The following is a 27803-nucleotide window of genomic DNA, read 5'->3' on the forward strand; positions in this document are numbered from 1 at the left end:
GCTGTCTAGAGTGAGGTGGGAAGGAGTAGGAAAAAATCGTGATGATAAAGGGATTAGGAGGGGGCTCCAGAGAGGGGAAGGGAAGAGCACAGAAAGACAGGTTAAAGCAAAAGCATAAAAACACATAGCACATACATAACTTGACCTATTGGCAAGTGTGAGTGGCTGTTTTCATTGCGTGGTGTTGGACATAAAACGCCCACTCTATCCTGAGTAATGTCTACACCCTCACCACTTAAAAAGTAAATCACAATGAAAAAGCATCAGTGGTCAAACACTATAATGAAAATTATACCAATTGTAAGTCCCAGAGGTTGCGGACCAGGGAGCCTGGCAGTGAAATGTAGTGACACAGCAGGGGTTGGCCATGGGCATGAGTGGAATTGGCACAACAAGGAGATGCACTGTCCCCAGTGTTCTCTTTGGTATACTTTGTTGCTGAGCTAGCACACAGACCTTGTGTAATCACAAACAAATGGTTCATATTGATCTGTTCAGTTAGGAATGGTCTTAATTTTGTCATTAACTCCCTAACACAATACAAGAGCAAAAGCACTTAATATCGTTAATACACAATTTAAATAAACCTTTTCCGCAATCCATTCGCGCCTGTGAGATCAATTTGTGGTTCCTGTAATGACCCTGCTAGGGCACTTCACATTCAGCCATTTGGTGAGAATTGATATTCATGTCTCCAAAGTTAATAAAATATAAGCATGGAGCAGAAGAAATAACCCAAATACGTAAGTAAGTCAGTCATAGTCACTGGGTAAGTCCATACGGGCAAACATAAAAAATTGAGAAGTAATTCTGATGTAAAATGGGCCAGGTATTCAGTTCACTGTAGGCTATTTAAAAAGCTTTCTGCTTATTGTGGCTTTTGGCGCGTACACACTTCTTCATCAACCCTGACATGGAACTGAACTGGAAACTTCATAAAATATTTGGGCTTCCTTTGCTTGGCAAGTTCCCTGGATCCACTAAAGGCTGATCTCTGGTCAACCACATCTTTGGCAATCTTGACAAATTTGGCAATCATTATTTTGTGGCATACCCCCAAAAACAGTTTTTTCCCCTCATGAGTTATCTACTTTATTTTTTTTCTTTTACAGTAAATCTGAAAAGTTTTATAATCAATGCACAAGGTTTGGCTTTTAAGGCCAGCTCGGGAGCAAAGAACCTATGTGCTTATTCTAAATCAAATTTAAAATCACCCGGCAGGCTGAGCACTTCTGAAGGGAGCTGAGGAGTGGATTCTAAGTGTTTGTCTTTCTCCGCTCCTTTAGGTACTCTGATAATTCTCAGAGTATTGTGGCAAGACCTCCTCTCGAGATCTGCCATTTTAGATTTAAGAGAGGATAAGTCCGTTAAACTTCTCTGCACCTGGCCAAAGAGCCCTTTTACTGATCTTCCACTGATGATAGTCTTTCTCCCTTCTGCTTCATTCACCTGTTCTGTCATTGCAGAGAAGAGTTAACAGGAGCCAAAAAAGGTGAAACTATATAGAAAAGTATGAATTTATCAAACCTATAAACACCTCTACCTCAATATAACTCGGTCCTCGGGAGCAAAAAATCCCTACCACATTATAGGTGAAACACGTTATATTGGGGTAGCAGCGGCAGGGCTCCAGCGGTGATTTAAAGAGCCCTGGGCCCTTTAAATCACCACCCGAGCCCCGCTGCTGGAGCCCCGGGGTAGTGGCGGCAGGGCTCTGACAGTGATTTAAAGGGCCAGAACTCCGAGCCCTTTAAAGCGCCGTCAGAGCCCCACTGCTGGAGCCCCGGGTAGCGGCGGCAGGGCTCCAGCGGTGATTTAAAGAGCCCCTGGCTCCGGCCGCTGCGGGGAGCCCGGGCCCTTTAAATTGCCAGCCAAGCTCCGCTGCCGCAATTCCGGGGTTACCGCACTATATGCGAACCCGTGTTATATTGGGTCGCATTATATTGGGGTAGAGGTATATTTCCAATTCTCGTATATGGATCTGAAACATGGCCATTGCTTGAACAAGACATCAGAAGGCTGGAGTAATTTCATATGCATTTCCAGCAGTGACTATTGACAGTTTGACTTAATCAATGTTAGGGATTATTGTATTGTATTATTGAGAACTGGTCTCCAGAGGACTGAAGTCATCCTTGGCAACCTCTGGCTGGCCCTTTTTGGTCATGTTGCCTACCTCAGAGACAAAGTCCCCACACATTGAACTCTGAAGATCAGACTTGAGGTCAGGAGGAGACATTGCCTAGTCATGGTCTGTGATTAACCTGGCTGCACCAGATTAGTAAGGACCCTATGGAGCTGTTCTATGCCAGGAATAAACATATACACTTTTGTCATGGACACTCAGTGTTACAGACCTCTGCTAACTAAGCATATTGTTTTTGTTGTTTCCATTCCAAAGTAAAACCATGAATCTTTAAACATTGTAGTTCTTTATTTGTTTTTCACTAGGTGGGGAAACCGTGTAAATAACAATCAGGACCTAATTAACTATATCTGATAAAAGAATGTCCTAATTAAGATCAGCTATACCAGAAGTTTATCCAGTAGTGATCACCAATTTCAAAAATCTTAGCACTAAAGTAAAATTCATGGTTAGATGTGTAGCATCATCTTTGAAGAGTGGTGGGCCTGAAGCAAAAACTCATCACTTTTGGGGAATGAACTGTAGGGATGTTTGAATCTGGATCAAAACTTCATGGCTCAGATGCATCTTTAGTTGTAATGGGCCTCATTTGTCCACTCAGTTCCATCCATTTTACAGTGCTATAATCCATAGAGTTGGTGTAAGAGAATGAAAATCAAGCCCAGTAGTTGACAATGCATATGGTGTATCAGTATTTTGCTGTCATCACAATGTAATGCAGAATGTAATTTGAAGTCTTAAGGAAATACAGAGGTACAATGGCAGCACATCTAAAATGTCTGATTCTTAAAAGAATTCACATACATTTTATAACCTTTCAAACTGGGTACACCATGAAATAAGTGATAGCTATTAGGGTCTGACCTTATCTGCTAACCAGGATATTGGTCCAATCAAATGTAAGTACCAACCAGCTATTTTCATATCTACAATAGAGATTTATCAGAACTTTATATGAATTTTCATATATTGAACTCTGAGAATTGGAAACTTGTTAATCATCATTTTAAAACATGTTTATAGAATTTCAAATGTATCAGTTCTTGCTTTTTTCCAGTGTTGATGAAAATGAATAGTACTTGGGGACCAAGTCTGCCTGTTAAACTGATGTGATACATTACTATGCTTGCACAAAAGAAATGAGCACAGATGGCAGGTCTACTATTTCTCTAACAAGAAATTTGTCACTCCCCCTGTCCCCCCGGGATTCAACTCTGAGCAACATTTTTTCAAGTCAGGCTACCTCTGTGGGGCTCCTTAAAATGCTTTTTTCCATTATGTGTACATTAGGAGTACAAGCAACAGAATGTGATTAGTGCCTTATTAAAACTTTATAATGAGAGAAGTCTCTCAACCAATAATCTATGGTTCACATTTTTTTTCCAACTTGAGGGGAACATATTTTGCATGTAAATGAAAGTCTACCAGGATGAAGTTTTATGTACCATGGTAAGCTTCCCAATAGCTCATTTACTTTTGACAGATCATTTATTCTACATTAAAAATGTCTGTGGATCTTAAATTTATAGACATTTGTTAATTAAATTGAATAATGTTTGAAAAATAAAAGAAGAATATATAAGTAAGTCTGTAATTTTTGCAAAGAAAAAAATGCTTTTTTTCATGAAACACAATGGTAAATATTATAGGGCAATGTTAAATTTTATAAACTTATGTTTAAGGCCAGTATCAATCAAACAATGCTTTATAGAATTGTCTCAGAAGGCACCCAGAGAAAGAAAGAAACAAAAGATTTCAATGCACCTTGTAACTTATCAGTGTCTTTACTTACAAAAAGTCCAAGAATGAAAGGATAGTTTGTGTGTAAAATGTTCAAAACTACAACTTTCAATAACAGTTATTAGAACTTATATGTTATACTAGGGCTTCCACTGTGGGAAAGATTTTGTTCCGTGGAGATCATTTTACTGCAGCATGCTGTATAAATGAACATTTTTGAATTCCGTGCTCCTGCACGTATCATTCAGCAATGTAGCGAAACATGAAAAGAATCTTTCAGCACTTGCACTGTGACCTGGCACACTAAGATAATTACATTTAATGTCAAATCGGTAAAAATACTTCCTTTGATAGCCTGCCAAAACTGGAGAATATCCTTTTCATTTCATCCACATGAGGTTTTTTTTCTTTTATTTTTACTTCTCCGTATTTAGAGTTATGTCAGCACTGGGATATTGTCATCCAAAATTTAGTAGAGTGATACAAATCCTGGTATGATAATCTGATTACCTTTACATACCAGTGCAAGAAGCCTTGAAGGGTTTAAAACTCACCCTGCTTCAAATAACCTGCAACCTCAAAGGTATGGAATGTTTGTCTGGACTGGTCAGAAAAGAGGGACAGTGACTCCTTTAAGGGTCTCTTCCCATCCCTCGGAGCTGGGAGTGAGAGGAAAGCATCACCTGGTAGGCTGGCCAGTGGGACTCAGGTAAGCCATTGGCCCCTACACACACAGGGAGAGTCTGAGCCCCCATTACTCATGGATTAACAGAGGAGCCTGCAGGGACCCCCATGTGAGGTTGGGGGTCCCAGGTGCCTCAAAGTAACCAGAAGGGTTCCAGCAAGGACTGGCTTGAAATCACTCTAGAGTCACAACAGAGGCAGGCAGGGCAGCAGTGGAGAACACAGGTAGAGGCTGGCAGCCCAGTGGCAGGATGCACAGCAGACAGCAAGTGCAGATGTTTCCCCTAGTGGAGATTTCTTCTTGGCTGGGGTGAGTGGGCTTTGGTGAGTGGGGGGCAGGGTGGTTGATTTGCAGGCTGAGCTCTCCCTTCCCCACCCCAGAGTGAGAGCCTGTGCAGGGTAGGGAGCAGCAGCCCAGCAGCTGCAAGAGCCAGAGAGGAAAGCACTGTCTTCGCTTGTCTGCCCCCACTACTGTGTGGGAGCAGGGTTTAGTTGGGATTTTCGAGGGCTGGCAGTGGTGCTGGAACAAGTTTTATGGTGGGGGTGCTGAGAGCAATTGAACCAAACTGTAAACCCTGTATATGATGGAAACCACTTCAAGCTAGGGGGTGCAGCAGCACTCCCGGTGCCCCTAGTTCCAGCACCTGTGTGGAGGGGTGATACCCCAGGGCTAATAAAGGATTCACCAAGGGTGGATTTAAGTAGTGCTTTTGAGTTTAAGCATTGCGATGGTGGGGGAGGGAGGGGAAAGATTTAACAGTAACTCTTTGTCAAGAGGGGGGAGGGGGGAACAATTAATGGCTGGCAAGCTGAGCCATAGTATTGCAAGAATCAGAGGGGTAGCCGTGTCAGTCTGGATCTGTAAAAGCAGCAAAGAGTCCTTTGGCACCTTATAGACTAACAAACGTGTTGGAGCATGAGCTTTCGTGGATGAATACCCACTTCATCGGATGTCCGACAAAGTGAGTATTCACCCACGAAAGCTCATGCTCCAATACGTCTGTTAGTCTATAAGGTGCCACAGGACTCTTTGCTAGTATTGCAAGAGTGTGAGAAGGCTGGGATTGTCTCTGTTAAGTCAGTACAGATTTAAATAATGTGGAGGCTTCTGGTGCCAGACCACTCTTTCTTCAAGGGGAAATGAGTTGCCTCAGAAAAGGAAACTTCAGTTCATGGTGATGTCAAAGAATGTGTATTGTTGAGGTCCCCTGGTGAATTGGGATCCCATTATATCGGGATTGGAATGGTTACATCCACAGCACCGCAATAAATGCCTATCAGTAGTGGCCTCCAAATGCATACAAGCATATTGGGTCTCCTGTCAGGAAAGATAATTCTGTGGTGTATCTGTGTGCTAAACTCTTCCTGTTTATCCTTTCCTTCAGGATGAAGTGGGTCGCTGGAGTTATGACTTCATGTGTGGGCATCATATAGTACATTTAGCCCACAAGAGGGTGGTCAGTGGTCCCTGGAAGTTTAGCAGAGAGGCAGCTCTGAGTTGACATAGATGGAGGAGCAATGGAAGGGTTCATGAGAGCCAATGATTCGGTCTGCAGGTGTTGGCCCACGGGCAGGCTGCCAGTTCCACCGAAGGTTCACTGCTGGTGTGGCAAGAAAGACAGTTGATGCCCCTCTCATACACTTTGATTCCCAGGCAGAAGGCAGCAGACATGGTTGTTGTACATCTGGGTTGGATTTTGTAAAGGGACTCACATAATCATTAAGGCACAGAAATTTAGGGTTTTTTCCCCCAGGAGTGACTGTAGACTGGTATGAAATGCTGCAGTGGAGGGTGTATGGTGGGGGAGTCATGAAACCTCCCCATGTTGGCAATGGCATTTAGGTGTGCCAGAAGAGCTGTGAAGCAGGAGATGGCTAAATCTGTACATGATTGGGGAGGATCAGTGATTACACACCAAAATACCTCATGTTCTTTGGTACCCAACTTAAACTGAAAAACCTGAGTCTCTAGCTTAAGTTTAGAAGTGTGAGCAACAAGGGTGATGCCGTGGTGGGAGTCTGCTATAGACCACCAGACCAGGGGGATGAGGTGGATGAGGCTTTCTTCAGGCAACTAACAGAAGCTACTAGATCACAGGCCCTGGTTCTCATGGGAGACTTCAATCACCCCGATATCTGCTGGGAGAGCAATACATCAGTGCACAGACAATCCAGGAAGTTTTTGGAAAGTGTAGGGGACAATTTCCTGGTGCAAGTGCTGGAGGAACCAGTTAGGGGCAGAGCTCTTCTTGACCTGCTGCTCACAAATAGGGAAGAATTAGTAGGGGAAGCAAAAGTGGATGGGAACCTGGGAGGCAGTGACCATGAGATGGTCGAGTTCAGGATCCTGACAAAAGGAAGAAAGGAGAGCAGCAGAATACAGACCCTGGACTTCAGAAAAGCAGACTTTGACTCCCTCAGGGAACTGATGGGCAGGATCCCCTGGGAGAATAACATGAGGGGCAAAGGAGTCCAGGAGAGCTGGCTGTATTTTAAAGAATCCTTATTGAGATTGCAGGAACAAACCATCCTGGTGTGTAGAAAGAATAGTAAATATGGCAGGCGACCAGCATGGCTTAACAGTGAAATCCTTGCTGATCTTAAACACAAAAAAGAAGCTCACAAGAAGTGGAAGATTGGACAAATGACCAGGGAGGAGTATAAAAATATTGCTCAGGCATGCAGGAGTGAAATCAGGAAGGCCAAATCACACTTGGTGTTGCACCTAGCAAGGGATGTAAAGAGCAACAAGAAGGGTTTCCACAGGTATGTTAGCAACAAGAAGAAAGTCAAGGAAAGTGTGGGCCCCTTATGGGGGAGGCAACCTAGTGACAGAGGATGTGGAAAAAGCTAATGTACTCAATGCTTTTTTTGCCTCTGTCTTCACAAACAAGGTCAGCTCCCAGACTACTGCACTGGGCAGCACAGTATGGGGAGAAACGCTGGATGAGCCCAAGTCCTTGGGGCCAGATGCACTGCATCATAGGGTGCTAAAAGAGTTGGTGGATGTGATTGCAGAGCCATTGGCCATTATCTTTGAAAACTCATAGCAATCGGGGGAGGTCCTGGATGACTGGAAGAAAGCTAATGTAGTGCCCATCTTTAAAAAAGGGAAGAAGAAGGATCCAGGGAACTACTCTCCAGTTGGAGATGTGTTACATCTCCTCCATCATAGAATATCAGGGTTGGAAGCCTCACCTCAATCCCTGGAAAAATCGTGGAGCAGTCCTCAAGGAATCCATTCTGAATCTCCTTCCTTAGAGGTTTTTAAGGTCAGGCTTGACAAAGCTCGGGCTGGGATGATTTAGTTGGGGATTGGTCCTGCTTTGAGCAGGGTTGGACTAGATGACCTCCTGAGGTCCCTTCCAACCCTGATATTCTATGATTCTATGGGATCTCAGGAGGTCACCTAGTCCAACCGCCTGCTCAAAGCAGGACCAATCCCCAACTAAATCATCCCAGCCAGGGCTTTATCAAGCGTGTCCTTAAAAACCTCCAAGGAAGGAGATTCCACCACCTCCCTAGGTAACCCATTCCAGTGCTTCACCACCCTCCTAGTGAAAAAGTTTTTCCTAATATCCAACCTAAACCTCCCCCACTGCAACTTGAGACCATTACTCCTTGTTCTGTCATCTGATACCACTGAGAACAGTCTAGATCCATCCTCTTTGGAATCCCCTTTCAGGTAGTTGAAAGCTCTATCAAATCCCCCCTCATTCTTCTCTTCTGCAGACTAAATAAGCCCAGTTCCCTCAGCCGCTCCTCATAAGTCATGTGCTCCAGCCTCCTAATCATTTTTGTTGCCCTCCGCTGGACTCTTTCCAATTTTTCCACATCCTTCTTGTAGTGTGGGGCCTAAAACTGGACACAGTATTCCAGATGAGGCCTCACCAATGCTGAATAGAGGGGAATGATCATGTCCCTTGATCTGCAGGCAATGCTCCTACTTATACAGCTCAAAATGCCATTAGACTTCTTGCCAACAAGGGCACACTGTTGACTCATATCCAGCTTCTATCCATGTAATCCCTAGATCCTTTTCTGCAGAACTGCTGCCTAGCCTCTCGGTCCCTAGTCTGTAGCAGTGCACGGGATTCTTCCGTCCTAAGTGCAGGACTCTGCACTTGTCCTTGCTGAACCTCATCAGATTTCTTTTGGCCCAATCTTCTAATTTGTCTAGGTCCCTCTGTATCCGATCCCTACCCTCTAGTGTATCTACCACGCCTCCCAGTTTAGTGTCATCTGCAAACTTGCTGAGGATGCAGTCTATGCCATCCTCCAGATCATTAATGAAGTTATTGAACAAAACCGGCCCCAGGACTGACCCTTGGGGCACTCCGCTTGATACCGGCTGCCAACTAGACATGGAGCCATTGATCACTACCTGGTGAGCCCGATGAGCTAGCCAGCTTTCTATCCACCTTATAGTCCATTCATCCAGCCCATACTTCTTTAACTTGCCAGCAAGAATACTGTGGGAGACTGTATCAAAAGCTTTACTAAAGTCAAGGAATAACACATCCACTGCTTTCCCCTCATCCACAGAGCCAGTTATCTCGTCATAGAAGGCAATTAGGTTAGTCAGGCATGACTTGCCCTTAGTGAATCCATGCTGACTGTTCCTGATCACTTTCCTCTCATCTAAGTGAGTAGATATATTTTTGGCTAATGCTAGGGAAGGAATTAACTATCTGGGAACCCAGCTGTCCATGGTTGGAGGGGGTGGGGAGAGAGAGGCAGACAAGCTAATTGCTGGCACCTCCTGGTGACAGGTGGCCAAAGTAGGTACTCATTACAAATGGGGTCTAGTTACCTGATAAACTTGAATTGGAAGTAGACTTAGGGGAAGACATCCCCTAACACTGCCGGAGAATGGCTTTGGCCTTCCTAATGTCTGATACAGCAATTTGACAGCCCTCTTCCTTCATTCCCTTAAATCTTATGTGAGAAGAGGATGGTGGAGGCCCAGTCACAGGACCAGCTAGAAGGTTTATGATATTGCTAAAGTAATGTATCCTGATATTCCCCCAAGTTTAGCAGCTGTACTGCATAAGTTACATGCATTCCATTAAACTGACTGTTTCAGATATTTCTCCCAGTACTTGGGTACAAAGTACTGTCTGGTACAAACCTAAATGCCATTGTATAGAGAACATAAAACTTTTACAGTGTCTTCAATATTGCTTTTTGTAAAAAAGAAGAAGAAGAAATACAAATACCACATTCCAGTAGCGCAGTTGTAAGCCTTAATTCCCCTCATTGTTCAACATTACCAATGTATGTAATTTTAATGTTATATTTACTTACAATGAACTTGAACAAATACAAAAGAAATTGAAACATGAAGGAGTCCATAAAAAATAATTCATGCAGAGCCAAATTCTGAAGGTCCTGAGTTCTCATTCAGTCCTTTCAATGTGAAACAAAATGAACCAGATTCATCAGGTGCAAAGCAGCTGAGTCTTGGTCCTGCACATTCAAGTCACTTTGACACGGACTTGCAGGATCAGTCAGCTCGAGCGTACCACTGAATCTAGTCCAGTGTGCCCCTATGTGAGTTCAGATTTTATAATGTTTTGCAGAAATCATAATTCACAGAAAAATATCCTAGTAGCTATTTTTGAGTATAATATTTTCCATTATGAACAGAAAGGATCCCTTTGTGAGATTGAAAGAGGCCTCGGGGTCCCACTAGTACGAAGGTATTAAACTCATTCTCTGGAGAAAGTAGAATACCGTTTTTAATTATGGTCCTTGGGCTGCGGTATACATTTAGGAGTACACGCTGCCCTCCATCCACAGCACGGACGTCAATGGGATATTTGCACAAATATCAAGTACGGAATATGGCTGTTGTGTAGTAACTGAACTTTAGTTGTTATAATTTATTATTTGTTCAGCACCTTACTGAGCATCATTCAGTGGGAAAATATGCCCACTTTTATCACTGCTATTTCTGCTCTTTCCACCCTTTCTTCCTAACCTTCCTATCTCCATGTGAAAGATTCTGGGCTTCAAGCCCAGCCCCCTGGGTCCTAAGGCAGTGCTCAGACTGTGGACACCATCTCACTCAAACTAGTAGAGAAGGGAGCTAGCAAAGCTCTAGCTCACAAAGGGTCCTGCCTAGGAATCTTCTGGTTGGCTAGGACACACTACTTAAGCCAGAAAGAAGCACAGGAATTGTCTTACTAACCAGGTGAATCACTGGCTGGATGCTACTATGGACCTTGTCTATTTTCCTGACACCTGACCTCTGCCTTCCTGCCTCGTCCTGGTCCTGCCTCCCACCTTGTCCGGGTCCTCTTTATCCCAGCCCTCCATCTGTTACCAGTTTCTGTTTTCCTGCCTTTCTCCAGGTATCTGCTCTTACACCCAACCTCCATCTTAGACTTCAATCATCCTTGCCTTTGTCCCTACAGGTTACTTGGACCACTACCAATATTTTCAAGTGGGCCCAGCCAAGCAGGGGTGGCTCCAGGCACCAGCGCACCAAGCGCGTGCCTGGGGCGGCAAGCCGCGGGGTGCGGCCTGCCGGTCGCTGTGGGGGCAGCATGCCTGAGGGAGGTCCGCCAGTCCCGCGGCTTCGGCGGCAATTCGGCGGCGGGTATGCCGAAGCCGCGGGACCGGCGGACCTCCCGCAGGCATGCCGCCAAATCCGCGTTACCAGCGGACCTCCCGCAGGCGCACCGCTGAAAGCCGCCTGACTGCCGTGCTTGGGGCAGCAAAATACATAGAACCGCCCCTGCAGCCAAGAATGGATCCAGTGGAATTCCCTATACCCAAAGAGGCATCAGCACTGCATGAGCAGATGATCTGTCTCTAGACAGACAGCTGAGAATTGTGGGTCATCCTGGTTCTTTCTTACCTTGCTCCAGGTCCCTGCTCATACCCTACTGTTAATCCTGGCTGTGGCCTTTGGCTTGGCACCTGATGTTGACCCCGGTTCTGACTCTAACCATCACACTCACACCCTGATCCCCAAACTGTTTCTTTTCATCTTCCCTCTCTTTGTATGTCGTCAATTCTCACCCTCCATGGGCTTCACTCCCAACCTGTCTTCTATTCCATCTGCCAAAGTGATCATCGGTGAAATAGTTACAGTTGACAGTAAAGGATCGTCATAGGACTTTAGAGTTAATAACATCCCAATTATATCAACAAAAGAAAGGGAATCCACACCCCTCAAAGCTATTGTTTCTGGCTGTCTGCAAATTCACACAAACAACACTACCTGTTCATGCACACTTCGTATTTGGAAAGTTCTCTTTGAAACCAAGAGGACAAGAAATTATTTACAATGAAAACTCAGAGTCTACAGAATTTGAATATGCCATGCTGACCCACCACACACACATCCAGCAGGTGGAATTTGGGCATTTGACACCTCTGTGATAGAATGTCCACAGGATTCTTTTACTTTCCCTTTTGATTAACAGCTGGCAGAATATTGCTGAGATAGAGATGTAGAGCAAAAGCCAATTCTCATGCACTTAACAAAATAAAAAATGTCACAGAATGGTATAATGTGCATGCTTGTCCTTTCACAGTTCTTATTTTTACATTTATTTTTCTTATTACAAAATGTTCAGAAATAACAAAAAATGAAAAATCTTATCAAAACTTTGTAACATATATCAATTTTACCATACTGTGTAACTTTCTGGTAACAAAGCCTACATGGACAAAATAAACATGCAGTCATTAAAATGGAATGGCAATGCCAATTGAGGTTGTGTCAGCTAGTATTTACAGTTAAATACATTCTCTGAAGAAGTTACATCAGTTTACTAAAACATATTTCTTTGTTATATTAGCTATACCCACCGTGTGGTTGGCAATGGAGTCAAAGCTCAATCTGTGAATCCAGAAGTAAAAGTGAAAGGAACAGATCCTGTAATAAATCAAATTATTGATAAACTGAAACACATTATCCAGGTAAGTTTTTTGTGTGTATTATATGTTAAAGCCATCACCATGTAAATTAAGATAATCTTGGTGCTGAACAAATGTGAATTGCTGTACATTAGAATTGATTTGTTAATTCAAGTCAGAATTTAGTAATTGAGTATTCCCACCAGAAACTTTGTAAGTCCTGGCATAAAATATTTAAACCCCAATTATTAATAATGATTTAGTTAAAATCTTTGCATATGGTAGATGAGAGCTAGAAGTGAGAGTCTGTCAGCTGGGCCATCTGTACCTGTGAGCTGAGATTGCAACTCAGCATTGGAATAAGTGCTGGGATTGTAAGCATGAGTCTGATCCTCAGTTGATGAATTTTAAACATGTTAATCATTGTGTAATATCATTAATAAGAAATGATGGTACACATTAAAAAAACAAACAAACCACCATCCTGCTAAATTCCACCTCTTTCCAGACCTGGGTCTGGCTGTGAGGTTTTCTACTTTACTGACAACAGAGAAGGTTGGAAATGTTGGGAAATTTGCATAATACTTGCTACAGTACACCTCTACCCCAATATAACACTGTCCTCGGGAGCCAAAAAATCTTACCACGTTATAGGTGAAACCGCGTTATATCGAACTTGCTTTGATCCTCCGGAGTGTACAGCCCCGCCCCCCCGGAGCACTGCTTTACCATGTTATATTCGAATTCATGTTATATCGGGTCACGTTATATCGGGGTAGAGGTGTATTTGATATGTATGATCTCATAACACATGTACGGGTAACCCCTTGAGATTTAAGCTTTTATATGGTGGTTATTTACATTTTGTCACAGCAGAGCTGTGGTGTTGTAATGTGTCCAAAAGATATTGCAGCTATAGAGGTATGCTAAGATTGCCTGAAATGTAGGGAGTTTTGCCATTGACATTGGGACCCAGATTTCATCCATATTACTCAAGGTTTTCTAGCTGCAGTGGTATAAAGCTCAAATAAAATTAGTCCTTTCTTTCAATTAACAAAAAATAACCTTTTTTGCTTGCCAACTGAAGCATGCTGTTATCTCTAGTCTTTTCTATTTTTTTCTTAAAATTGTGTGAAAGTAAGTACTATTTTGCCTCCAAAGGAATGCCAAGAATTAATTAAGCACTACAAATTACTCTCCGATGGAAAAAGGTTGCAGACAGTTATGTTTAAGCCTCAAGGCCTTTCGTCTGTCAGGAGTGCCCTATTTTGATATTAACCGTGCCCTGTACAGTTTAATGTGTTAGGTTCTACCCTGATGATTAGTTTGAAGCTCTAATGTGGTTGACAGGGACAGTTCTATTATAATGCATTACGTTTCCAGTGCTTTCTCTTCCTATACTTGCAAGAGCAGAGTAGATCTTGTATAGAAGGATTTAATAATTTACATAGTGCACAAACACTGCCTTTCTGTGAACCATCTTTCTTTTTGTGCAGCTATGAGTATGGAAATGGGGCTGGGGAATAGAGAAAACAGCAAATACTTTGGGGACTCAGGATTACAATATGTAACTATTTTTCACTAGATGAAAAGCCTGATGAACCTGCTGAGAAAGCTTTCTTCTCTATCATATACTGTGAATTAGGAAATCAAATACAAAAGACCATCTTTTTGTCCTATGTGATATAAAAAGGATGAGTCACTTTTTGAACTCATTTTCGACCAGCCTGAGAGATTAAACAAGGGAGATTTAATGGACTGGGCGGTACCTTCCAGTATAGAAAAGTCAGACCTCTGCATGCTGTAGTCCAGTGCTGTTTCCAAGTTATATTACTACAGTGGAGAAGCCTAACGGACTAATTTAGCATTGAAAACAAAAAAGCTACTTGATCTGACTTTTAGAACTATGCATATTGAAATGCGTCCGTAAAAAGGCATGAGTGTGTACATTTGTACACCTAATCTAAACACACTACTATCATCATAATGATTGTGAACACAAATTGACAGTTTGATGCATAAATTCTCATTTGTGTGTGGAACTATTTCATGTATATCCATGTAGTAGCAATTATGCATGCAAAACAGATGCAGTTTTGCCTGTTCAATTGTGTGTTATGCAGTTCTGAAAAATATTAGTGAGGGCAATAGGGTGACACCACACATTCTCCTCTGCTTTCTCTACCTGATGCTCTGAGGGTCAGACACATGGAAGATATGTTCCTTCCTTATGAAGCTTCTGCTATGGCATTTCCATACTGTGTCCAGTTGTTTCATGCAGCTAGTCTAAAAGACATGAAGATCATGGGTTAAGTGTGCCATGTACAAGTGTTTTATATTTGCCTTTCCTATAAGGCTAGACATTCCATTAATGGAAGTCCTGTGTAAACACAACCAAACAGGTCCTGATCTGTGATGCACCAGATTTATCCGTAAGATAAATGCGCTCTACTCTGCTCTGGTTAGGCCTCAGCTGGAGTATTGTGTCCAGTTCTGGGCACCGCATTTCAAGAAAGATGTGGAGAAATTGGAAAGGGTCCAGAGAAGAGCAACAAGAATGATTAAAGGTCTGGAGAACATGACCTATGAAGGAAGGCTGAAAGAATTGGGTTTGTTTAGTTTGGAAAAGAGAAGACTGAGAGGGGACATGATAGCAGTTTTCAGGTATCTAAAAGGGTGTCATAAGGAGGAGGGAGAAAACTTGTTCACCTTAGCCTCTAAGGATAGAACAAGAAGCAATGGGCTTAAACTGCAGCAAGGGAGGTCTAGGTTGGACATTAGGAAAAAGTTCCTAACTGTCAGGGTGGTTAAACACTGGAATAAATTGCCTAGGGAGGTTGTGGAATCTCCATCTCTGGAGATATTTAAGAGTAGGTTAGATAAATGTCTATCAGGGATGGTCTAGACAGTATTTGGTCCTGCCATGCGGGCAGGGGACTGGACTCGATGACCTCTCGAGGTCCCTTCCAGTCCTAGAATCTATGAATCTATGAATCAGAATCCAGCAGTGTTAGTGCTGCTGGCACTGTTACTAAAAGACAAAGCTAAACTGAAACCAATAATGAGGCTATTAGCTGATGAAAGTTCAAAAGATAGGTGGGACTAAAACCAGTACCTATCATATTCCTTTGAGAGATTTTTGTATTATTTATGTTAGCCCCCATACTCCCAATCAGGGTCAGAGCTCCATCATGAACTGTGCTCAGTTCAAAAGTATTGAGAAAGTCACAGGAACATAGGACTTGGCATACTTAGGGCTGGATTAACCCATCTCTGGGCTGTAGTTAACCCCCCCATATTAATACGCCCCCAGGACTCGCCAAGTTTGTTGCCACAGACATTTTAAGTGATTGTGAGAGGGGGAAGATGGCCTGTCAGGGCCTGCTCGCTACTTAACCCCTGCTCAGTTATTTCCTTTTCTACCATCAAACAGTCCATCTCCTACCTTCCCAGTTCAGATCCAGATCAGAATCCAGAACTTCTGACATTGTGTCATGCTGTCTGGAGTGGCTCACAACTTTGAGTGCCTACCTCAGGACAGACTGTTAGAAAACAGGGCAGACAGCCGAAGCTGGTGGTGTGTTCTATAGTTAGATTTCACCAAACCAGAGATAAATGTGAACTCCTGGGTCACTAAACAAGTCTTACCATGGAGTCACAGATAGTCCCTTTAGACACTCCAGTCTATCTTGCCACCTAGACAAACTTTGTTATAAAAGGTCACAAATCGAATTACACAACATCAGGTTGCTCCCAGTCCCATGAGACCACATCAGTTGGTACTCCAGATCTTACACCAAACACAATGCTGGCAGTCAGTTCTACAGTAAACTAAATAAAGATTTATTAGCTAAGAAAAGAAAGTGAGAGTTATTGAGAGGTTAAAGCAGATAAAATATATGTACATATAGGTGAGTCACAGTTTGTCATCCCAAATGGTAGCAGAGAGGTAGCAGAGATGTCATAATCTTCCAGTTTCCCAAAAGTCTCTCAGGGCTACGCAGAATAACCTTGCGGTTCTCCGTCTTCTCGTTTGGTTATTCTGCCCTGTTAGAATCCAATCAGTCCAGTGATGAAAGATCTTTCCTTAAAACCACATTTATAGCCTCTTCTGACGGAAAACAAGCTGACAGTGTCTCTATCCACATGGGCTTTTCCTTTGATGACAGTGAGTGAGGAATGCACTTTGAGTCTTTGACCTCTGTCATCACACACAATGGCCACTTGTTTTGAAATTAGCACTTTTCTGTTAAAGTCCTTCATTAGCATTCCACAGACTTCTTTGATGGGTTATTTAGTTACAGGGGTATACACATTGTAACTGTTTGCTATTACATTGTAATATGATGTAGATAAGTGAAAACAATGTAAGTAATGCCCCATTAGTTTTCATACACTCTTCCACCTTCAGCAATCACTTTGATCTATACTAATACACAAGTGAATTCACCTGAATATACTCTAGCATGACCGGGTCTGTCAGCATCATACATTGTATCTCCTGAGGGTGTAAAGGGGATGTTTCCTAGTACTGGGGTGATGCTACGGCCATATGCCCCTAATGAGCTTATCCAGAGGGGCTAGTCCCATCCTAACCAGTGGGACTGCAAGTAATAAAAGATGTGGGGGCTTTCTTTTAGGACCACTCCTCCTAGAAAATTCTGTGTAAACTCAAACCTTGGCAAAGGTGCAGGGCCTCTGCTGGGGCCATTCGCCTCCAAAGCCTGGTTTTATGTGTAACTTTAGTGCCCTCGTAGCCAAGATGGAGTCTGCTCTGCAGGCAGCTCTGGCCATGAGAAAGTGTGCGCAGGAATGCAGCAGGAGAAATCCCTTCCACCCCAGGGCACCTGTTCCAACCCCCCCAGAGTGAACACACACACCCACAGGAAAAGTACAATGGATATAAGAAAGGGAAATATTTATTTACAGAGGGATGAGAGGAGAAAAACAACAAGGGGAAATATAGGGGGAGCGGTAAAACAGGGTTGCATCCAAGCCAAGGCCCCACAGGCCCAGTGGTAGCACAGTCTGGAAGGACAGACACCGAGCAATGTGTCTGCGCACAGAGTTCAGGAGACCTGAGCAAAGTTCCAGTCCAGTGGTGAGTCTTGGGTGCTCCTGGTCATCTTCGGCGCCAGTAAACTTTTCCCAACAAACCCCTCCGGTGCCCTCTTCTGCCGCTCTCTGCAAAGCCACACAGAGCTACCACCTCCCCACTTAACTATCTAGCAACCTCCCTCCTTGTCCCCAATGCAGAGTCAGAAGCCCCAGTACTCACAGCCCCATGCAGCTCTGGGCAGCAGTGATACTGGGTCCAGCTCTGGCCTGTCCTTCTCGGGCGATTTCTCCCTGGCACAGTGCTCCTCCTGGCTCCTGTCCTGGGGTGTCCCCGATTGGTCGCCCTGTCCTGCCCAGGCTTCAGGCAGGTTCTCTGCTGCTGCACTTTGTGAAGGCCTGCGGGCTGTAGCCCTTCTTTCTCTGGAGCTCCAGAGCCACCCCCTGGAGTTTCCCTCCTTTCTCTCACTGCTCCCCCTTCCCCCTTAGGAAAAAGATTTAAAGGAGCCAAAGGGGTTACACATGGAAGGCAGGAAGAGCTAGCACAATGCCTCTTGTTTTTGCTGCCATTGTATTCATTTTTAAAACTGCATGTGTTTGTTTATTCTCTGATTTATCAAATTCAGTAAGTGTCAGTGGGATACCCAGTCATTACTGCAAATTAGCCAGGTCCCATTTTAATACATTTGTAAACATTGTTTGTATTTAAATAACAGCATGTGATTTCTACAGTCATGGCCTTCAAATGGACAACTCTATTCCTTCATTTATCTCTCTGTGCTTGATCATGCAGTTTGACCTTCGGCAAAACTTCCAATGATATCAATGGGAGTTCTGACAGGAAACAGGATAAGGACCTCTAAGTATAATAATAAATGTAATATAATTATAAATAGTTTATAAAAATGAAAATAACTATAAATAAGGATAATATTTGGATTTTTTTAACTTTTTTCTAACCTACATCCTTCTTCTTTCACTCACAAATCACTGCACAGTAAGAAAATGCACAAATCAGTGCTATGAGGAAATACTATCAAATCTTATCCATTTAGCTCAGATAGCAGTGCCACAGATAAGACAACACTTTCTATTTAGTTAGGTAGATAGTGGCACTACCAACGTTCCTTATCCCACATATACTCGCCATACAAGCCCATTTTGCACTGAATTTGGTTTTTTTTTTTTTTTTTGCAAGTTACAGCTGTGTCAGATATTAGTATTCAGGTAACTGTTTTGTACTACTAGAAACAGGTTGTAGAGCTGGTAGCTACCCCCTTTTAAGAGGTTTCAGCTTATGCTCAAATAAATTTGTTAGTCTCTAAGGTGCCACAAGTACTCCTGTTCCCCTTTTAAAAGTAGCTCTACTTGTCGAATGTTTGTAGAATTGTGGAGAACAAATATTGTTTTCTCCTATTTAGATTCATTCTATTTTTATCCTTTAGCACCTTCCCCCCACCAAAAAAAAAAAAAAAAAATGGAAAAGGGCTTCCCTGTAGCTTAATATTGCACCTGTAATACTGATGCCAAGACAAAGATTGAAGGGACTCAAGCTCAGGCATTATGGAAGAGAATGGGTCTTATTCGTGGAAAGGAAAGATAATCTCTTGGTGCTCCTAAATCTCAAACCCATTTTTGTTTAAATCCAGGGGCTATAACCGTCACTGACCACAGGGTCAGGGATACAGAAGTGCTTCAGAACCTCAATCCTGTAGTTGGATCTACATAGGCAGACCCTAGCATCCATGAAGAACCTCATTAACTATTCTGGGGCTCCATACAGGCACAAGTGTTCATCTCTGTGGATCTGACTGCAGGATCTGGGCAGAAGATTGCAGCTCTATTAGAATCATAGAAATGTAGTGCTGGAGGGGACCTCAAGGTCATCTATTTCATCCCCCTGCTCTGAGACTGGACCAAGTATACCTATATCATCCCTCATAAATGACTCGTGCCTCCCGATACTGGGGGTGGGGACAATCTAAAGGGGAGGACACGTGACCACCCCATGTGTCTCTTCTGCCCAGTGACACTCCCGCACTGCGCCCAGCGAGTCCACAACTTCACTTGGAAGCCTATTCCAGATCTGAACTTCCTTTATAGCTAGAAAGTTCTTCCTAATACCTAACCTAAATCTCCTTTGCTAAAGATTAATCACATTACTTCTGGTCCCACCTTCAGTGGGCATGGAGAACAATTGATCACCATCCTCTTTCTAACAGTCCCTAACATATTTGAAGACTGTTCTCAGGTCTCTCCCCAGTCTTCTTTCCTCAATATTAAACATGCTCAGTTTTTTTACTGTTCCTCATAGGTCAGATTTTTTAAACCCTTTATCATATTTGTTGCTTTCCTCTGGATTCTCTCCAATTTGTGCACATCTTTCTTAAAGTGTGGTGCCCCAAACCAACTAAGACCTTAGCAGTGTCAAGTAGATTGGGACAATTCTTTCTGTTTACATATCACATTCCTGTTACTACACCCCAGAATATTATTAGCCTTTTTCATAACTGCATCACATTGCTGACTCACATGCAATTTGTCATCCACTATAGCCCCAGTTCTTTTTCTATGGTACTACTGTCTACCCAGTTGTTCCCCAATTTTTATTTGTTCATTTGATTTTTTTCCTTCCTAAGTGTAGGACTTTACACGTCTCTTTATTGAATTTCCTCCTGTTGATTTCAGGCTAGTTCTCCAATTTATCAGGGTCAGTTTGAATTCTAATCTTGTCTTCCAAAGGGCTTGCAATCCCTCCCAATTTGACGCCAGCTGCAAACTTTTTAAGCATACTCTCCTTTCCATTATCCAAGTCATTAATGAAAATATTGAATAGTATTGGACCCAGGACAGGGATCTCACTAAATACGACCTCTCAGATTGAGAGTGAACCATTTATAACCATTCTTTCAGTATTTTTTCAACCAGTCGTGCATCTACCTTGTAGTAATTTTAGCTAGACCACATTTCCTTAGTCGGCTTATGAGACTGTCATATGGGATTGTGTCAAAAGCCTTACTAAAATCAAAATATATCACATCTATTACTTCCCCACAATCTACTAGGTCAGTAACCAAGTCAAAGAAGGAAATTAGGCTGGTTTGTCATGATTTATTCTTGACAAATCCATGTAGTCTATATCTTATCATCCTATTATCCTCTAGGTTCTTTCAAATTGATTGGTTAATAACTTGTTTCAGTATCTTTCCAGGTATCAAAGTTAGGCTGACTGACCTATAATTCCCTGTGTCCTTTTTGCTTCCCGTTTTAAAGATAGGTGCTATATTTGCCCTTCTCTAACCCTCTGGTACCTCACTCATTCTCCATAAGTTATCAAAAATAATTGTTAAAGGCTCTGAAATTGCTTCAGCTAGTTCCTTAAGTACCCCAGAATGAATTTAGGTACCTTACTTATCTAAATTTATTTAACCAGTTCTTTTCCTAATCTGGCTTGTGTTCCTTCCTCCTCATTGTTGATATTGTGTTAAGCATCTGGTTACAATTAACTTTTTTTAGTGAAGACTGAAGCAAAATAGACATTAAAGACCTCAGCCTTCCTGGTGTCATCTGTTATTTACTCTTCTTCCCTGCTAAGTAGTGTACCTACACTTTCCTTTGTGTTTTACTTGCTCCTAATATATTTATAGATCTTCTTTGCATTGCCTTTTGTGTTTCTTGCTAGGTGTAACTCATTTTGTGTGTTAGCCTTTCTGAGTGTGTCCCTACGTGCTTGCACTGTTCTTTTGTACTCATTCTTAGCAATTTGTCCATGTTTTCACTTTTTTGTAGGGTTCCTTTTAGATTGTCAGGTCACTAAAGATTTTTTGATGCAGCCATATTGGCCTCATTAGTCTTCCTATCTTTCCTTTGCATCAGATAATTTGATGTTGTGCCTTTGATATGGTCTCTTTGACAAAGTGTCATCTCTTCTGAACTCCTTTTTTCCTTATAATTTCTTCGAATGGGTCCTTACCTACCAATTCTCCGGCTTTCTTACAGACTGCTTTTAAGTCCATTGGCCTTATTCTACTGCTCTCATTCATTCCTTTCCTTAGCATCATGAAGCCTATCATTTCATGATAACTTTCAACAAAGTTTCCTTCTACATTGAGTCTGACAACCAATTTCTCCCTGTTAGTCAGAATCAAGTCTAAAATAACTAAGGTGCCACCAAGACTCCTTGTTGTTTTTGCGGATACAGACTAACACTGCTACCCCTCTGAAACCTAAAATCACTGCTCCCTTGCTTGTTTCCTCCTTCTTCTGAAACAAGAAGTTGTCCTCAACACATTCCAAGAACTTACTGGAAGTTTTGTGTTTGGCTGTGTTACTTTTCCAACAGATACTTGGGGTAGGTAAAATCCCCCATTACTTGTTTATTCCTTGAGAAAACAGAGCAAGTGTATGTTATGAGTTCTTTTCCCTGAGAGGCAACACCTCCTTGTTTGCTACATTTTAGCATAAATGGATGTGAGTTACCTCAGGCAATGTGATACAATGGAAGCAGTGCTAATTTTCTAACTCAGGGAACAGCAGTGAAACAAGATTAGGATTTTTCTGGCATGCATGCTCTTTTCAACTGCTAAAGATTCTCCTTAAATTACTGTCTCTGTTTTTTAAGCCCTTGTAGACTCGAGAAACTGTCACTGCATATTTTCACATTTTTAATTGGGTAACAAGTGGAGGAAGTAAAAGGATATAGGAAAATGTCTTTAATAATTTTGAGTAGACAGGCAGTCTAACAATTGGTTTGTCTCAGAGTACATTCAAAAGAAGATTGCTTCATGGATCATGTGGTATTGTGGATTAACTTCACAACTGGCCTTTCCACTTAGGAAATCAATTGTCAGAGTAAAGTCAACTATGCCCATTTAGTATATAATCAACTGGAAATTGAGTTTAGGAATTCCATTTGAAAGTGTCCTGACTAATGGGATTTAGGTTGGTCCAAAGGAAGTGTCTGTTTTTATGGTGGAAAACTGCACAATTTCTCCTGTGGAACAATAATTGGACTTTACATGCACACATACCTGCACGTGCCTCAGTATTTTATAATGCAGGTAGCATTACATAAGAACATAAGAACTGCCATACTGGGTCATACCAAAGTTCCATCTTGCCCAGTATCCTGTCTTCCAACATTGGCCAATGCCAGGTGCCCCAGAAAGAATGAACAGAACAGGTAATCATCAAGTGATACATCCCCTGTCACCCATTCCCAGCTTCTGGCAAACAGAGGCTAGGGACCCCATCCCTGCCTATCCTGGCTAATAGCCATTGATGGGCCTATCCTCCATGAACTGATCTAGTTCTTTTTTGAGCCCTGTTATAGTCTTGGCCTTCACAACATCCTCTGTCAAGGAGTTCCACAGGTTGACTGTGTGTTGTGTGAAAAAATACTTCCATTTGTTTGTTTTAAACCTGCTGCCTATTAATTTCATTTGGTGACCCCTGGTTCTTGGGTTATGAGAAGGAATAAATAACACTTCCTTATTTACTTTCTCCACACCAGTCGTGATTTAATAGACCTCTATCATATCCCCCCTTAGTCATCTCTTTTCCAAGCTGAAAAGGCACAGTGTTATTAATCTCTCCTCATATGGCAGCCTTTCCATACCCTTAATCATTTTTGTGGCCCTTTTCTAAGCCTTTTCCAATTCCAATATATCTTTTTTGAGGTGGGGCAACCACATCTGTACGCAGTATTCAAGATGTGGGCATACCATGGATTTATATAGAGGCAATATGATATTTTCTGTCTTATTATCTATCCCTTTCTTAATGATTTCTAACATTCTGTTTGCTTTCTTGACTGCCGCTGCACATTGAGTGGATGTTTTCAGAGAGCTATCCACATTGACTCCAAGATCTTTCTTGAGTGGTAACAGCTAATTTAGACCCTATCATTCATTATTCATCGTTTCTCTTGCAATCCCAGGCCAGGTTGACAATGAGCCAAAATGAGCAGGAGTGTTGTTCCTATAACAATAAAATATCAGACTTATCCTCCTAACAGTTTTTCTTTGTATGATTTTAGTAGTTACTTGTACTTATCATATTAGCTGTGATAAAATCATTAATCTGATAAGATTGTATTATGGTACAGTGAATCTCACTGAAACAAATAGGTTTTGGAACTGCCACAGCTCTTTTAGCAGCATGACTACTAAATACAGTGGAATATATGAGTGCCTGGTAAGTGAGTACATCTGTAGTGATACCTGCTTGTGCCATTATTTAGTCAGTTGTCATCTTTCTTATAAAGCCTGGCTGTTTTTTAAACAATTCTGAATTGGGCTGTATTTGTTACACAAGTTGTTAGTGTAGTATCCTTAAAATGTATTTAAACTATTCTCAGTCAGGAATTTTTGGTGTGTCTTCAGCTACTTTGACTCACTGCTATTAAAAAACTGGCTTAGTTTGAAGAACTGAGATTTTCTTTTTCTTTTTAAAGGAACAATTTAATCAAAATATTTACATTTATATTGATATGTTGGGTTAGTAGTGCTCACAGCTATTTTTTCTTTTAATGCAAGTGTTGTGTAAACTTGGATTCATGTTGTAGCCCAGAATCTGCTATATGCACCCATGCATAGACCTCTCAGAAGGTCTTTATTAACAAACAAGTGGTAACACTTATTTCTCTGTATTAAAGTAAAGTAATGAGGAACAATGGAACTTTCCAAACTAGCATATTCTATGAATATATGTGTGGCTAGGAAGGCAGGTAAGGGTACCAAAAGGAACGTAAATCAATTTAGTTAAAGCAGCAAGCTAAGTCTGTAGTCACAAGTGATAATTAGGTTGTGGTTTTAACTGATCGGAATCTGATATATATTATGAAACTATCACATTGTTGACAGTCCCTGCTAAGTAAAGATCCAGCAATTAATTAGAAGGGTCAGGATTAAGAGCACTTGCAGAGCTATGAAGTAAAGCTTCCTGCTCCTATTAACGCTAACACATCAGTCATATACATCTGTCAGTTTCATGGGCAATACAGTCAAATTCACCACAAAATATAAATGAAAAACATTTTTAAAAACAAAATATAAATGAAAAACATTTTTAAAAAGGAGCAGAAATTGGAGTTGCAGTGGGTGCCATTAAAATTTGAATGGCTACCGCACCTATGCTGTTGTGGCATTCCCTATACTTAGAATGAAAAAAAATGCAAGCACTGTGTAAATTTAACTACTGTGGATGGTAAATTCCATTTTTGTGATGTCCACTGTAAATAACTCTGCTGGTCAAAACCAAACAATGCATCATTGTAGCACAAAATCCTGAAAAAAAAGAATAGCAGTAATATTTGGCCTGATAGTAGAGCATTGTTTGAAAATAGCTGCCCTGCATGGACTGAATTCCTGTCCAAAACGTGTCAATTCATGTTCACCTGCTAAAAACTGGGCCTTGTTCTGCGCTGGTCAGGGCCGGCTCCAGGCACCAGCCCAGCAAGCAGGTGCTTGGGGCGGCCAAGGGGAAGGGGCGGCAGGTCGGGCTGTTCTGTGGCAATTCGGACCCGCTACAGTTTTTTTTTTTAAATGAACTTCCAATACCTTAAATTCTGTAAGTTAATTTGAATTTATACGTTAGCTCAAAAACAGAGAATTTACCAGCTCCACAATACTTTTTGAAATTCCCTTTCTCAGGCTGCTTCCTTACCATTCCTAATCATCCTAACATGGTTAGCGATGGCCTGCAGTTGATTGGCACCCTATTCCTTTAAGAGGTGTATGAAATTCGTTGTTGATAAGTGCAAAGTAATGCACATTGGAAAACATAATCCCAACTGCACATGCAAAATGATGGGGTCTAAATTAACTGTTACTACTCAGAAAAGATCTTGAGTTCACTGTGGATATTTCCCTGAAAACATCTGCTCCACGTGCAGCGGCAGTCAGAAAAGCTAACCATGTTAGGAACCACTGGGTAAGGGGTAAATAAAACAGAAAATATAATGCCACTATATAAATCCATAATATGCCCACACTTAGAATACTGCATGCAGTTCTGGTTGCCCCATATATAAAAAAAGATATATTAGAATTGGTAAAGGTACAGAGAAGGGTGGCAAAAATGATTAAGGGTACAGAACAACTTCCATATGAAGAAAGATTAAAGAATGGGACTATTCATCCTAGAAAAGAAATGACTAATGAGGGTATATTATACAGGTCTATAAAATCATGAATGGTGTGGAGAAAGTGAATAAGGAAGTGTTATTTACCCCTTCACAAGAATCAGTGGTCACCCAATGAAATTAATAGGCAGCAGGTTTAAAACAAACATAAAGAAATACTACTTCACACAATGCACTGTCCAGCTGTGAAACTTGTTGCCAAGGAATGTTGTGAAGGCCAAAACAATAACTTGGTTCTAAATAGAATTAGGTAAGTTCATAGAATACAGGTCCATCAATGAGTATTAATCAAGATGGTCAGGGATGCAACCACATGCTTTGGGTGTTCTTAAACCTCAGACTTTCGAAAGCTGGGTCTGGATGGCAGGGGATGGATCACTTGATAATTGCCATATTCTGTTCATTCCCTCTGAAGCCTTTGGCACTGGCCAGTGCTGGAAGACAGGATACAGGGTTAGATGATCATTGGTCTGACTCTATATGATCATTCTTATGTTCTTGGAAAGACTCAGTCTCTCAGGCCATCTAGGACAGTGGTTCTCAATCAGGGGTACGTGTACCCCTGGGGGTACTCAGAGGTCTTCCGGGGTTACATCGACTCATCTAGATATTTGCCTAGTTTTACAACAGGCTACATAAAAAGCACCAACAAAGTCAGTACAAACTAAAATTTCATACAGACAATGACTTGTTTATTCTGCTCTATATACTATACACTGAAATGTAAGTACAATATTTATATTCCAATTGATTTCTTTTATAATTCTATGGTATAAATGAGAAACTAAGCAATTTTTCAGTAATAGTGTGCTCTGATCTTGTATTTTTATGTCTGATTTTGTAATCAAGTTTTTAATTGAGGTGAAATTGGGAGAATGCAAAACAAATCAGACTCCTGAAAGCGGTACAGTAGTCTGGACAGGTTGAGAGCCACTGACTAGGAGCCTCAAGCCTGCTTTAATTTGTGTTCTGGGTTCTGTGACTCCCTATGTGCTCTTCTGCAGCCAAAATGGCTGAAGCACAGAGTACTCCAGCTGCACCTCCTCTTCAGGAGGGTTGGTGAAGTGCTGTTTTGGCAGCTCACCTCTGGCCGGAGCAACCCCCCACACACACACCTTATGCTCCCTGCCCCCAGGCCATTTCAGCTCGGTGTGAGGTTTCTTTACCCCAAAGTGCCATAAAAACATAGGGCAAATAAAAGTTGGTTCCTTAAGACACTGATAAAGGAGGCCCTCAGCCCACTCCAAAATGTTTAATCCCTAAAATATAACTCAGAGCCCAATCCCAGATGCAACATGGAGCAGGTCCTCAAGGAATCAATTATGAAACACTTAGAGGAGAGGAAAGTGATCAGGAACAGTCAGCATGGATTCACCAAGGTGAAGTCGTGCCTGACTAACCTAATTGCCTTCTATGATGCGATAACTGGGTCTGTGGATGAGGGGAAAGCAATGGATGTGTTATTCCTTGACTTTAGCAAAGCTTTTGATACGGTCTCCCACAGTATTCTTGCCGCCAAGTTAAAGAAGTATGGGCTGGATGAATGGACTGTAAGGTGGATAGAAAGCTGGTTAGATTGTCAGGCTCAACGGGTAGTGATGATCAATGGCTCCATGTCTAGTTGGCAGCCGGTTTCAAGCGGAGTGCCCCAAGGGTCGGTCCTGGGGCCGGTTTTGTTTAATATTTTTATTAATGATCTGGAGGATGGTGTGGACTGCACTCTCAGCAAGTTTGCAGATGACACTAATCTGAGAGGTGTGGTAGATACACTAGAGGGTAGGGATCGGATACAGAGGGACCTAGACAAATTAGAGGATTGGGCCAAAAAAAACCTGATGAGGTTCAACAAGGACAAGTGCAGAGTCCTGCACTTAGGACGGAAGAATCCCGTGCACTGCTACAGACTAGGGACTGAATGGCTAGGTAACAGTTCTGCAGAAAAGGACCTAGCAGTCACAGTGGACGAGAAGCTGGATATGAGTCAACAGTGTGCTCTTGTTGCCAAGAAGGCTAATGGCATTTTGGGCTGTATAAGCAGGGGCATTGCCAGCAGATCGAGGAACGTGATCGTTCCCCTTTATTCGACATTGGTGAGGCCTCATCTGGAGTACTGTGACCAGTTTTGGGCCCCACACTACAAGAAGGATGTGGAAAAATTGGAAA

The 27803-nt window shown here is 42.1% G+C and overlaps 1 protein-coding gene across 1 annotated transcript in view; it reads left to right on the forward strand.

The window, feature by feature from the left end:
* Positions 1-27803, forward strand: part of GPC5 (glypican 5) — a 985999-nt gene that overhangs the window by 324878 nt on the left and 633318 nt on the right. The window contains exon 6 of the mRNA XM_026662819.1: positions 12385-12505. Within this exon, the coding sequence (XP_026518604.1) occupies positions 12385-12505 (121 nt within the window). The remainder of the gene's footprint in view (positions 1-12384; positions 12506-27803) is intronic.

This window comes from Terrapene carolina, unplaced genomic scaffold (genome assembly GCF_002925995.2).
Source record: "Terrapene carolina triunguis isolate 2854851 unplaced genomic scaffold, T_m_triunguis-2.0 Scaffold21, whole genome shotgun sequence".
Classification (NCBI taxonomy): Eukaryota; Metazoa; Chordata; order Testudines; family Emydidae; genus Terrapene; species Terrapene triunguis.